The 14,678-nt window shown below is 45.6% G+C and overlaps 1 protein-coding gene across 2 annotated transcripts; it reads right to left on the minus strand.

Annotated features, from left to right (window-relative positions):
• Nucleotides 1-1,905: 1,905 nt before the first annotated feature.
• On the minus strand, nucleotides 1,906-10,933 carry LOC141744974 (epidermal differentiation-specific protein-like). 2 transcript variants are annotated; one of them, XM_074591960.1, is made up of 2 exons: nucleotides 10,880-10,933; nucleotides 1,906-2,894 (listed from the first exon to the last, which is right to left on the minus strand). In XM_074591960.1, exon 2 carries the CDS (start codon nucleotides 2,839-2,841, stop codon nucleotides 2,305-2,307), a length of 537 nt encoding a protein of 178 aa, XP_074448061.1. In that variant the 5' UTR covers nucleotides 2,842-2,894; nucleotides 10,880-10,933; the 3' UTR covers nucleotides 1,906-2,304. The 2 variants fall into 2 exon arrangements, with proteins under 2 accessions (XP_074448061.1, XP_074448053.1); XM_074591952.1 differs by lacking the exon at nucleotides 10,880-10,933 and adding an exon at nucleotides 4,404-4,455.
• Between the last annotated feature and the right edge of the window lie 3,745 nt (nucleotides 10,934-14,678).

The following is a 14,678-nucleotide window of genomic DNA, read 5'->3' on the forward strand; positions in this document are numbered from 1 at the left end:
CTGTAGTGTGCTATCAACACTGTTCCCAGTCTGAATCTGAAACGTAGCACTGTACCAGCTCCTAGTAAGAAAGTTAACTCTATCCCAGCCAAAAGCAGGACACGTGGCCTGGAGAGTGCAGCTGCCATTACACAGGGACAACACAGAACTGCAACTCTCTGCTCTCCAGGTAAACTTGTACATGGTGTGGTGGTGTGCTCTCCCCTTTTTCCCCCCCAGGATCCTGCTCAAGCCATGGCCATCAGCGGGAGTTGTTATGAGTTGCACTTGAACTGTGGGAGATGGCTGGCAACATAACCAAAACACTGTCTGGAGTGGGAACCTAGGTATCTTATTCCCATGAGAATATGACTATAGGTCAATTATCTTACTCCATAAACAGTGGACAGCCCAAGAGCCCTTTGAGCTCTCCTGCACGGCAGCGGGCTGCAAGACAGGACCTCCCCTTGAGTGGGGACGCTCGCTTAAGGTTCTTCTCCTTGAGGTTGAGAGATTCCTTGCCACAACAGATTCTCGGTAAGTGACTTTGAATATTAGCTAAGTGATATAAGGATTGATTGCGCATGCATAATCCTTTAGACATAAACCGTTGACCAAGTCTGGGACTAGGATTGGATCCAGCCGCACCCAGACTCCTCTCTCAGAAGGAGTTTAGAAAGCAAGGGGGTCCTTTCTGAACCTCGTGACTCCACGGGAGGGTCTCCCTGAGAGCTTGTCTGACCCTGGCCTCTATGCAGTGAATAACCCAGTGTACCCTGGCATCGAATCTCATAAAACACTATCGCATTCACTACTAAATTTGTTAAATCACTGTTTTATGTTAATAAACATTTCAATACTCTCTTACAAGTGAAGTTATTCACTCTGCCCGCGACACATGGCAAAACAGTTCTTGAAATAGCTGGTCATCCCACATCTGAAAGAAGGCCTTGCATAGTTCATGTTCCAAATGCAATTATTTTGAAGTTGACTCTGTCATGTAGCTTCTAATGCGCTGCTTTGGAGGTAAAGAGTACACATACAGAGTCACAATCCTGAGGGAACACTGAGCCGTAGGTCATTCTCCAGGCTGCTCCGGGGCTTGCAAAACGCTGAACTACAGGTGCTTCAGCAACCCTTCTCCTGTAGCCTGCCGCTTCTTGCAGCTGGCATCTTCATCCTCCATTTGCCTCTTTGCCCTGTAAAAGATCTAGTTGGTGGCTTGTGATACCCATGGGCTCGTACAGGACAAAGAAGGCCCCCCTGGGCTTCCTCGCATGCCTGTAGCAGTGATAACCCCTGGCACTTCTTGATGTGTTGAAGAGCCCTGAGGTACCTGAGCTAGCATTTAAGTCTGGCCTGTGGTAGAACATACCACGTGGTGACCCTTGAGACCATTACAACAATAAGATGCCATTGCAATGTAGAATTAAAATGGAGGTAACTTCAGAAGAAGGGTATTTTCCATTCTGATTGAAACACTGTGATTTCAAAATGATACCTCATCTCATAACAAGATAACAAAGGTTTAAAAAAATCAGACCGGTTTTCCTATTGCGATCGACCAACCAATGGATTCCAATTTACCAAAATTTAGGGCAGTAGAAGACTCTATCATTAGTATGATCAATGCTTTGAGATACAGTCACTCTTGTGATAATAAAGTAAAGTCTCCAGGTGAGAGTTTGGCCAGGATCGCAGCATTACTCGGCCTGCTCACCAAGACTTTAAGCCTAGTTGAGTCAAGCCTGAACCCAATGTTACCGACAAGTGAGAATGGAAGGAGATAAAACCCTTCAGGGGCGATCCATGAAAATTGTTTACAATTGACCTCGTGAACCATTCCCTGTATACATAGAGATGTCTCATCATGAAAGGGCAATCTTTATCTACACTAAACCACAAACAATACATAAAATAGACCCATTGTTTATTTCAATATCTTCTTTAATGGCAACAACACAAAGCGGAGTACAAAAAATGGCAGAGGCCGTGGTAAAGCAAGAGCATTGTAAAACAAAGTAAGTGATATACAGGTTATATACTCGCATTTTGTTTACACATCTAGCAACAGAAGCAACATGCAATGCTTTTACGTTACATATATCAGAATGCCAGCTGCAGGTGCCATAGGTTACGCACCCCTGGCACATCTCTTACGAGAAATACAGACCTGCAGTGCAGCATGAAAGAGAGCGCTCCCATTCAGTGTTTCTGCGGCACTGGGGAGAAGAGCAATACGGGCATAGATTGTACTGGGAGAGACCTAGGTCTCCAGTTTCTCGCTGGGACTGCATCTTCCCTCAGCGTGGCAGGATCTGCAGTCTAACAGCCACAGCCCCTGCCAGGGAGAAGGGGACGCAGAAATGAAAGCTTGTCATTGAAATTGATTGCCCCGTAATATGGAAGGTGCTCGTTTTCTCGCGCAATGTAGCGAATACCGCTTCCATCGCTGTGTTCGCACAGCAGCCAGGCGCCTCTCTGGACTTTGTGAGAAGATATGATGTCATTGTCATATCCCCTCGCCAGGTTGGTTGCTTCTCTTATCACCCTGCTCTTCCCTTGATACTTGGCATGCTCGTAGAGAGTGATCTGAGGATTGCGCAGGTCTTCAGTGATCAACTGCAGAGAAGAGATCTTGTCATTCATCTCTCTGCCAACAAAGCTATGTTCTCCCTCCTCAAATACCAGTAACTGGCCTGTGTAGTTGACGTGCTCATAAGCCACCCAAGGCTGGCCAATTACTTTCACTGAGGAGACACAATCATTCCAATCTACAGCTTTTAGATTGGCAATGTCTCCAGTGAACTCTCTGGAGTAGCCCTGGAAGTTGGCATGCTCGTAAATGATGATTTTTCCCATCTCAGAAGGACTTCTGTAGCTCGGATTTCTTGCCGCAGGAGCTGGATGACAGCCTGCAGAAAAGGAAAACAGAAAATAAGCAAGGCTTGTAAGAAACCTTTTCACATCAGACACCAAACGCTGGGGCAGGGGGTGGGGAGAAGGAAAAGTAAAACATTTTTAGCAGAGGACAAATATAGCAGCAGCTGGAATAGAGTGAGGGAATGACAGAGAAATTTGCATTTGGAAGAAAAAAGTAAAATGAGATATACGTATACCAAAACTGTCCAGTTTTATTTAATTCTGTATGTTGGTTTATGTATACATGCGAGGGACATCTGAGCATTCAGTTTGACATCTTACTGGTATAGCCTAAATAATGATGAAATAAAATACGTAACTGGTGATAGACCTTTCAGTTGATAATTGGCACTGCATTTCAGAATTATTTTAGAAATTGGCGTTTGCTGTTTGGACTAAATTTCATGATCCACATAATATTACAAGTAAAATAGTGAGACATTCAATTAATTTCTGAACCAAAGTGCATTTTTGTACTGTAAATAGGAAAAAATCTATTCTGCGAAGGCCAGAACTGACCTTTTAGAGTCACTGAAATACCTTATTTCTCTTTTTATATGAAATTCTATCAAAACCAAGAGATTCCTGTTCTCGACATAAACTGAGAAGCAATCAAGTTCAAAGCAACAGCTCTCTGAGTCGGACTAAGTTTCAGGTTGTAAATGTCTTTTTGTAGCAGTGTAACAAACACTCGTATCTAATTCCACACGAAGTTGTCTGGAACCAGACAAAGAACCACAGCATTTATTTGTTACAGCTGCAGGAACAGAAACGAGTGGCCAATTAAGATAACAGCTCCCTTTCTAAATCACATAACAGTCATCATAGCAAAGTTTTAGATGTCAGAGCAAATACATTTGAGGGAAAGAAGCAGTTGCTCTAGTTGATTCCGGGCAGGGATGGGAGAAGATCAGCTCTGCCCAAGTGAGATTAAGAGTCAGACTAAAATTGCAAACCCTGAGCAACATAATTGACATTTAAAAAAAAAAAAAACCAAACTTAAGTTTCACTTTAAAAAAAAAACCCTCACTAAGTGCTTAAAAACATTTAAGCATTTTTTCACAGTTGTAATTGAATTTATGGAAGCTGTGTCTACCCAAACGTTATCAATCATTGAGCATTCGTATAATGACCTTCTGTCTGTAGGAAGAGTAGTAGTAATAATAATAATAATAATAATAACTCAGTCAATTTTGCTGACACAATATAAGATCCTATGCTCAAGATTAATTTGTAAAATATTTTCACTTTCACCCCTTGAAATTTTGTAGCAATGGCTCTCTCCACTCTCTCCTTCCGTGAGGAATGTTTATCCTGCAGCTGTTTTCTCACCACCTGAAAGATGCGCGAAGCTTCTGCAAATACAGACGTGGCATCCTCACATACCCGCGGCAGCTCTCACCTCACCCCCGACACACAAACCCCTTTCTCTTCAACTGCGTTTCACAGTAGCTGCCCGGGAAGCCATTGCAAGCGCCCTTGTGAAAACGTGTGCGTCTCACCTTGGTGTCGGCTTCTTGGATGGGGAGAGCTGGTGGCTCTTCCTCCAGTCCGGTGACGCTGTTTGCAAAAGGCAGCTCGCTTGCCTACTTTTATAGCTTGTACAGAAGTCTTGTGAAACACCACAGCCTACGGAACTGGGAAGTGGCCGACATCACCCTCAGGGGTCAAAAATTACTGATTGTTTTGTTTTGGTTTTGATCTTCCTATAACCAGCCACCTTAAGGCCCTGATTCAAAAGTCCATTGAAGAGCAAACATCTTGATAAACCTTAGACCTTTAATTCTTGTTTGTCTTTATTCTCCATAAGCCAGCTGAATCACCGTAATAAAAACACATCAAAGTATTTCGTGACGCATGGGCTGTAGAATTTCTTTGCTTGCTCGAGAAGAACATTTAACGCACAAAGCATTTCTGTGTGAGATATGGAGGTGACAGAGGTGGCATTTAAGTATTTTTTTTTTTAAATTGACTTTACCCCTTCTGACCTACGCAGCCGTTTGAGCAGCCACAGGGATGCGGAGCTGGTAAAGCAGGGCAAAGGAGGCTCTGGCAGAACTGCAGTGGCAATATCTTTGCTTATTTTCATGTTGCAGGTTTACTCTGTAATATATTTTCAGGCACGTTAATTGGCTAGCGTGCTGGCAAGCCGTACCACGGCGGGAGGAAACAATGAGATCTTCGATAGTTCAAGAGCAATCCAGACCCTGCAAATAGCCACAGCAGCAGAAAGAAGAGACTTCCTTTGAAGGCTTACTTTGCCTTAGCCATCTCCGAATTTTGAAATCAAGCAACAGTCTGATGAATTATAACAAGCGTGTCTAAAAAAAATGACCAAGCTGCACTGCAGGGGAAAGCAAATGAGCGACTGTTTATCTTCACAGAAAGACACAGGAGGGAAGGGACCTCTGGAGGTCTTGAGTCCAACCACCCCTCTTCATAGCTGGGCTGATTCTAAACCTACCTGGGGCTGCTCAGCACCTCGCACAGGTGACTCCTGAACATCTCCAAGGCTGGAAATTGCCCAGCATCTCCGGGTGCTGAACCATTCTCGGAGGAAAGCGTTCCCTCCCTCACCACCAGACGTGACAGAGCTCGCAACAAGGACTCAGAGGAGATTTAGTGGTTAATGAAGCAGGAAAATCAAGTACCCACAAGCTCAGTAGCGGTAGGTCTCAAATATACCTGGATATGGGCAGACTGGCCAGGCACTGTGTGCAATCCTCTGAGAGGAACCAAGGAGATGGGGCTACGAGCCAGTTTTTCATACACCAGAACTCCAGAGAAAGAAAATACATAGTTGTGCTTACAGCTACCAAGCAGATGCTGCTCTAGGCTGTCATTAAACATAATGACCTCAAGGGGAAATACTTGACCCCCAGGGTTTCTTTGAAGGCCACTGTTACAATGTGCCCCACTGTAGGGTGCTTCAGGAACCCCTGCTCTGTCAGGTAGGAGGTTACTATAGAAGATGGGGAGCTGGGAAGAGTTCCCCCCTGCCAAACAGGCAGCCTCTACACTGGCTCCAGCCAAATCCTCCTGCTGCATCTCTTTCACTGGTGCTTGGCTGAGCTCATAGTGTGCCGGATCACAGAACTCAGCTAGTGCAAAAATGCATGGGTTTGGTTTTGGGTTTTTTTTACACATTCTTTTGCTGCTCTGTGGAAGCTGGAAGCAGAGCGACTGAAATTTGCACTCTGGGGTCTGGCGGAGAGAAGCGGGACCTCACTTTCTAGCAGCAGGTAGATGTGAAACCAGCTTTGCCGTACTGCCAAATCGCACCTTTACAGCATGGTTTCAGGTGTTGCAGTGAGCTCACCCCACAGTTCGGTGCTGCTGGAAAGGGGAAGGTCCCGTTCTGCTCCTGGAGACCATGGTGCCCATCATCTGGGAAGGACCCATTCCACTCCTGGAGACCATGGTGCCCATCATCTGGGAAGGACCCATTCCACTCCTGGAGACCATGGTGCCCATCATCTGGGAAGGACCCATTCCACTCCTGGAGACCATGGTGCCCATCATCTGGTAAGAGAAGGGAGAATGGGCACACCCATGGGAGGAAATGTTTGGAAGAGGGACTAAAACAGCCTAGAATAGGACAGATTTATGCTGCCACTGAACAACATTAATTCCTCTTAGCTTGCTAGTGTATTTTACTCATTAAATTATTTAGTTGTGTTTCTGAAAAATAAATAAACAAATATATATAGAGAGGGACATAATTCATCACAAACTAAACGGTCCCATCTTTCTCAGCACCTGCAGACTCAGAAAAGCCCTTTGGAGGAATATATGAGCCGTGAAGGCAACACAAAGAGCGAGTCTGAGTGTGTCTCAACTGCGTTGCGGAGAGGCGCAGGCGACAGCTGAACTCTGAAGACCCCCACGTCCGCTCTGCTGAGCACCAGAGCGGGCAGCGGGGCTTTTCATGACACCGAGGAAAATCCAAAGGTGGTATACGGTGGGATGTGTTGCCACAAAAGCTTGGCAAAGGACCTCTGTACAAACACTCCCAAGCTCACAGAAAGAAATGTGCTCCCGGTTCTAATGACCGCCTTTCCTAGTGTTGCTGGGATTGAAAAATAAATGGATTTCAGTGTCGCTGATCTCATTTGCAAGGTGCTTAATGCACAAGGAAGTAAGCCACTGAACAAAGCAGAATACCAGAGGGTGGGGGCTAGGAGTTTGAGATTGGAAATATTTATGGCTTGGGTGGGGTTGTTTTGTGGGGTTTTTTGTGTTGTTCTTTTTCTCATGGGAAATTATGTTTTCCAAACTTCCCCCTACCTCGCTCCTGCATAAATAGCAGTACCTCAAAAACTGGAAAAGACAGTGTGTGACAAAAGTGAAACGAAAAAGAAGAAACTCAAAGAGGAAAAGGATAAACCCCAATTCCTCTATTGCCCTCAGCAGACAAAAAGCAAAAGAACAAGCAAGACAAATGATGAATGTGCAGAGTCTTTGCAAATGTGCAGAACTACATTATGCAAAAAAGATTTGAACAAATGAAGACTTATTCTGATTTGGAGCAAAAATTACTAAAATATTTTTATCTTTTTCATAAGCTGGATTTTCTCTCTTTTTTTCTCTTTTTTTCTTTTTTTTTTTACAAGGCTTAATAGTGAGCTTTTTTTTTTTTTCTCCTGTAGAATCATTTCCAAATACATCGAGACTCTTAGGTATTTGTTTATTTTTATTTCCTCTGTGGTTGGCTTCATCATCATTGCACTGCCAGAGTCTATTTTCCACTACATTGCACAGTGGTAAAACAATTTCACTTAAAGCTATGGATGTCATATATGAGCCCACTTCACAGTGCTGGAAAAGGCAAAATGATGGAAAAATCAAATTAACAACAAACTCCTTCCCCCTCCAGATCCTCTTGTGTTCCCACTCTTCTCCACCACAGTGGATACAAACTAAGGTATGTCAATAATTACTCCGCTCTCTTTAGTCCTTACTTTAAAATAAGGGGGTTAAAAAAAAAAAAGTAAAATCACACATGAACTGCATCTCCACAGTTTCTGATTGCTATTTCGCCTGGTAGTTGTGGACTCCAGGCAGCAGGACACTGCTTGCTTTGTTTTGGAGGGGTTTTGTGGGGGTGGTTTTTTGGTTGGTTTTTTTTTTTTACTCTCTTAGCAGTTGTTAGGGCTGGTAAAGTAATTCTTTATCACAAAGACAGAGTCTCTTTCTCACTTTTGGCTCTAAGACATCTGTTTTTCAAACAAAACAGCCCCCAGAGATGCAACACAGGGACACGCAACTGGACCACAGAACCCCAAGCCGTGAACAGCCCACCCACCAATAAGCACATTCACTGCCAAACCCTTGAGGGAATAAAAGACGCCTCCTTTTTTGCCTAGCACGTTATCTCACACAAACTCCCCCCCCTTTTTTTTTTTTCCCTTTTCTCTCTTTGTTTGCCACTGTGTTTGCTGCACTCCCCAATTTCCAGTGCTCAGTAACAACGCTGAACAACTCAACAACGCTACCTTTTCAGGAAAGACCAAAAGGGGGACGGTGACACCCTACCGGGTGAGCGCTGCACATCCACTCCCGGCACGGGGAGTGAGCTCCACAAGAGCTGTGCTGGAAAGACAGGCACAGCAAATACAGGCTGACAAAAGCCTCGTAAGCCCCACCTGACAAGACGTAGAAGCCAGAAAGGATAAGGAAGAACTCTTCTAACTATTATTTCCTTCCCAAACTCTCCCCCTCCCAGGTAAAGGACAAGGCAACTGGCTGTCTGTGAACAACTGTTGCAGTTTAAAATGTCAGAAACAACTGGGCTGCTTTTCCCCCACCCCGTGTTTAATAAATGTGCAAATGGGTTTCCATGGCATGGTTGCTAAGCTGGACTCCACAAACACAAAGGCCCAGACTAATTAGATGCTTAGTACCAGGGCAGAAAAAAAAATAAAAATAAAAATAAAATGTCACGGACCCTCAAAAGGTCTTTGCTTCACAGCACCTCGTTTGGCTGGGGAAGCCTCTCCAGCTCACAGAAGTCGCACGCTCAGGAAATGCATCCAGCGTTTTGTTCCTCTCGTGTTTAATTAGCAGGTCGTGCTGCTAAACCCTTCGGTGGCTTGGCCCAAGCGTGACAGACACTGGCCTGCCATCCACTCAACACTAGGTGTCACTTCTGCTTAAGAAATGCAACAGAGAAACTGAAAAGTTTGGGAAAAAACCCTACCCATCTGGCATCGGATGTTCAGGGGATCGCCGTACCTACAACTTTTTCTAAAGTCATGGACATTTACAGAATTTTAAGGTTTCACATGTCTCAAATCGGGCATCCAAAACCATCAGAAAATACCAGACAATACCATACTAAGCATAATGGTGACCGGTGAAAAGTTTCTCCTCTTCTCTTTTGTGGGAACAATGAAACGCATGCCTATGTGAAGAAGGCAGGTAGTGATAGGACCAAGGGGAATGGCTTCAAACTAGAAGAGGGGAGATTTAGATTAGATATTAGGAAGAAATTTTTCACTATGAGGCTGGTGAGACACTGGAACAGGTTGCCCAGGGAAGCTGTGGATGCCCCATCCCTGGAAGTGTTCAAGGCCAGGCTGGATGGGGCTTTGAGCAGCCTGGTCTAGTGGGGGGTGTCCCTGCCCATGGCAGCGGGGGTGGAACTGGATGATCTTTAAGGTCCACTCCAACCCAAACCATTCTAGGATTCTGTGATTCTATGAAGAAGGGACTACCATATGGAGAAGCTGCCAGAGTCTGCTCTGACGAAGTCAGTCTCGCCGGCCTGCCTCTGCTGCTGCTTTGCTCCTGCAGGTGGGAGAGCTGCTGGAGCAGCTTTCAGTCCTTCCTCAGTAGTAGATGTGGCTGCCAAAAGATTTCTGAGCAGCAGGGACTGACTCAGAGGAGGAGGAAGAGGCATGGTGTTTGTGGTCAGGGTCCTGAGGCAGACTAGGGCATGAAGGAAATACTGGCTACAGCGCTTCTACAGTAAAAGTAGAAAAGACACAGAAGCGTGGGGTACAGAGGCAGGGAAAGGGCTCCCCCTGGGAAGACGGGAACTGTACTAGAACCGTGTTATCTGCTATGTCTTACAGTACCAGAAGTAGGAGACCACAAAGGAAGAGGTAGTAGGCTTAAAACAAACAAACAAAAAGAATACTTTGGATATCTAAACACAGTTCTTCTGCGCATCCATGAGACATTGTAGACACGAAAAGCACCACCTGGTTTAAAAAATCAACAAGACACAGGCAGAGAATAAATTCAGCAAAGGCTATTAAACAAACACACTGATGCAACTTCTGGATCGGGCAGTCTTTAAAGCAGCAGATTCCTAGATAAGAGTACACACTACATGCTCGCCCTTACACTCTGTGAGCACCCACTTCAGGTCACCACCCCTAGAGTGTTCTTCTGCAGAAGGATTGGTCTGAGCCCCTTCCAGCCTGGAAAGACTTCAGCACACGCGGGCAAAAGAGGTAAGAACCTGGGACCCAAAACAGGAGCAATGGCAGCACACCCGCTTTCTTGACAAGTACGGAAGGTAGTGAGGAGCACTGTGGCTAGAGGTATAAGGATCTCAAAGCACAAATTTTTGCTCGCCGATACCTCCCAGCTGGGTGTTTGTCGCGTTAAAAGGACTGTAGTTTCGCTATTTGTCTGTCAGAGTCCCAGGACTTTCACTGATTCGCTATCAGAGTCCCAGCAAAGGACTTGCTCTGAGTCAGATTCCCAAATAATCGAAATTAGTCCAGACTAACAGTTCCGATATTTGTCTGCTAGAGTCCCACCAAAGGACTTTCACTGAACCAGATTCACAAACAATCAAAATCAGTTATTTTATTGAGAGCGACAGAAGCAGATTCGAGATTGCCGTTGATAATTTCACCAACTACAATAGCGCTTAATTAATTAAGGTTAATATTGCTAGCAAAGATAATGGTAGTACAACAACCCAGGGTAACATTCACCCGAGGGTGAAAGGCGCAGTGCTTACCCAGAAAGGCGTCCCTGCCTGGGGTGGAGGAAGAGAACACAGCCCGTCGACTGGTCAAGTTTCTTCTCTCCCGATTTAACAGTCATTTTCTCCATCCTTTTATTCCCAAAATTATGAGGTTTCCCTCCCCTAGGTGACATGTAGCATGATTTGGGTGGAGAGACGAGTGCTATAGTCATGTATGTTTAGCATGATCTCTATAATCTTCATTAGCATATACAGGGGTGTCAGCTTTAATATGCATTTCACGGGTAATGAGGCAAAGGTCAATTATCGGGCATGGTAGACAGACAAGCCTTCACTCCCCTGGGTTGCACAAGAGATAACAAAGCCCGTCTTAATTGCTCTTTTTGCACGGAGATTTCACCTCCTTATCCAAATTCCACAGGGTTGAGTAAGGCCAACACTAAGAGACAAGAGATTCTAAGACATCTTGAGGCTTTAAGCCGCAAATAAATAAAACACTGGAGGAAGAAACCGAGCAGAAAAATAGCGAGAAGAATGAGTGGAAGAACATGTACTGAACCATCCCCTTTGACCACATGCCCTGTGATAGATCTAGTTCGTGTCCTGCCGTGCCCATGCATTTGGTAAAGAGCAAAGAAGGGCCTGCTGGGATCCCTCACATGCTTTTAGTGATGGTAGGCCCTGCCACTGTTCTACATGTTGGGGAAAGTGCAAGAAAGGTACAGAAAGTACAAAAAATGCAGGGTACGATCATGTATAAGCCCCTCAGCTCCTTGATCTAGCATTCAAGTCAGGCCTGCTGTGAGCAGGGAGTTGGAGTGGGGACCTCCAAATGTCCCTCACCGCCTTACCTGTCTGGAAGTCTAAAATGCACAGTGCCTGCTGCCCACCCCCGCTGTACAACCGGACTTGGCAACAGAAGATGTGGATGTGGCTGGAAATGCAAACTAGGATAACGATGCTTATAGAGCCGCAGTGCAAGCCATCAGAACCATCAGAGATGGCTGGAGACAGGGTTGCAGAGGACAATCAAAAGGTGGGAACTGGAGCCAGAATGCAGACACGGTCAGCCAGCTGCTGTTCCCTGCGCCAACACTCCGTTTCCAAAGACAACTCTTATCAGGACAAGGTGAGACGTGGTCTGCATGGAGGCAGCTCCATCTTCACTCAGCCCTGGGAGGCTAAAGATGGAGTAGTGGCTATGCAAAGATCTGGCCTCAGCAAAGGCAGCACAGATGCTGTGAAATGATTTAAGGTGGGAGGAAGGGAAGGAAGAAAGTGAGAACGATTTACAGGGAAAGATAACAAATGGTGACAGCCCAGTCTAGCTGCAGGGACAGGAGGGGATGTGTGGTAGGGAAAGACATCAAGCGCAAAGTCAAGAGATTAAGCCAAGTGGCAAGGGAAACAGAGATAACTAGGAAGACCAGGAGAGGAGAAGTATTAACAGCACTTGAGGATGAGAAAAAGGGAAAGCCAAGCAGTGATAATGGGAGTGCGAACAGAGAGGAACGTGGTGCAGCAAAGAGGCAAAGGAAATTGGGGGTGAGAGGGACAGCAGAGAACTGGGGAAGGGAGAACACCTGGACAGCAGGTGAGGAACAGCATAGGCACTAATGTTGTCCTTTGCTGAGCGGAGAAGAGTCTGACAGAAGGACTGAGATCAGCACAACCCCAAAAGGCAGATCTCTGGCCAGGAGCAGCGTGTGAGCGCAGGACGCAGAAGCCGTGTTTTCCCTTCCTTTTAGGCAGGACAAGCAGCAAATGGTTTTGCGCGCATGATGGCAATTTCAGAACGAGCGCAGGTAGGTCTCAGTGCCACGGGGCTCGATGGGAGACAAAGGGGAAGGCAGAGCTCAGAAAACACACAGCAAGAACTATTCACTGCACACACCTTCTACTCCTGATTGTCACAGCAGCCAAAGAAAAACAAGCCTGTGAGGCAGAGGTATGAAGAAAGAAGTGTGGTGGTGCAAACCCCCCCCTCCCCCCAATCCTTTTATGACGCAAGATCAATCCATCTGGTACTGATTTTGCACTCAACTCCATCGTTGTCAATAGCATCCCATGCTAGAAATCCTCGTGGTTTAATTAGGGCTACCGGTATTGTTCCCACAGATGGTATTTTCACCGTTACGGGCTGACCCGGTTTCATTGGAGACCAGGTATGCCCGTTGTTTAGGGTTTTTTTTTTTCCAGAGGAGATGTTAGAAAGGCTCGAGTGATTTGACTTCCCTAGGGACCACACCAATTATTTACTTGTTGTAAAATTTTAGAGAGGCGGATGACCCATTGCCCCTCACGTGGTTTAAGATATTTTTTCCGTAGGCCATTGGCTCGTTCAACTATAGAGTTAGATTGTGGATAATAAGGTGTGTGAAATACCCATTTTATTCCTTCTTGTTTTGACCATTCTTGTACTTCTTTGTTAGTAAGATGTGAGCCATTTTCACTCTGGAGGGAGTCTGGAACTGGTAACATTGAGAACCATGAAGAGAGGCCTCGGGTGGTATTTTGTCCATTAGCCTTTCGGCACTTGGTAGCTGCAAGGAGTCCAGATATTATTTCTACACCTGTTAAGATATATTTATACCCGGCAGAGGGTTTTAAAAGACCAGTGTAATCTATTTGCCAAGTAGGCCACCAGGTTTTTCCTTCACTAAAGTGCAAAGGTGGTGCTTTAGCAGGGTCACCTCTTTGAAATTTTAATTTACACTGGGGACACTCGGTAAGGATAATTTCACATTTTTTTCTACTAAGGGGCCGGCCTCAGCTTTGAGCTGAAAAATAAAGCGCTTCTCAGCCTGTGTGGCCTAATTTCTGATGTAACCATTCTCCCAATCGATGCCATGTGGGGTTTAAAGAATTCTCAACTTCTATATTCCTATTTTTTGTCAATTCGTCTACCTTTTGGTTCCAGTTTGTAGACGGCTTATTGCCATTGGCATAAGCTTTCACCCATCCTATTTGGAATGGTATTTTCCTGGCTGTGTTTAATAGCAATTGCCAGTCTTCAGTTCTCCAGATCGAGGATCTGTTTATTTCCCAATTTAAGGCTTCCCACTGACAAAGCCACTGTGTGACGCCTGCCCAAACAGCATAAGAGTCCACCCTTATGACTTTTGCTTCATTTTGTGCTGCTAAAACAACCGCTCTTAATTCTCCTACTTGGGCACTGCCCTCCCCCTCTTCGATAACTTGTTTACCAGTTTTGATTTCTCACGTGACAGCTTTATATTGCCGTTCACCATTCGCTCTCTTTGCTGAGGCACCGGTAAACCAAAAGCCCTCAGTTGGTGTAGCTTCAGTGAAGGTGGGTGCATTTTAGGATTGTTGAAGGTTTAAATGGTTGTTGCGCTGCCAGTGGGTCAGTGCTAATTGGCATTCCTAATTTAGAAACTGTTGTGTGTCCTTCAGTCAACTGCATTTCACCTGCTGCTCCCACTAGGCAGGCATACCATTCCATAGGATCACAGAATGGTTTGGGCTGGAAGGGACCTTAAAGATCATCTATTCCAGCCCCCCTGCCATGGGCAGGGACACCTCCCACTAGACCAGGCTGCTCAAAGCCCCATCCAGCCTGGCCTTGAACACTTCCAGGGATGGGGCATCCACAGCTTCCCTGGGCAACCTGTTCCAGTGCCTCACCGCCCCTGCAGTAAAGAATTTCTTCTTAATATCCAAACTAAATCTCCTTCAGTTTGAAACCGTTACCCCTCGTCCTATCACTACGCTCCCTGATAAAGAATCCCTCCCCAACCTTGCATTTCCCGATAGTGGGGTTTTGTGCAACCCTTTCTGGGGGAAGGAGTCCCTTTTAGGATAACGTCTA

This window comes from Larus michahellis, chromosome 1, assembly GCF_964199755.1.
Source record: "Larus michahellis chromosome 1, bLarMic1.1, whole genome shotgun sequence".
NCBI lineage: Eukaryota > Metazoa > Chordata > Aves > Charadriiformes > Laridae > Larus > Larus michahellis.

Excerpts from the sequence above, each read along its gene's own strand:
- LOC141744974 (XM_074591960.1), bottom strand. The coding sequence starts at position 2,841 with ATGGGAAAAATCATCATTTACGAGCATGCCAACTTCCAGGGCTACTCC.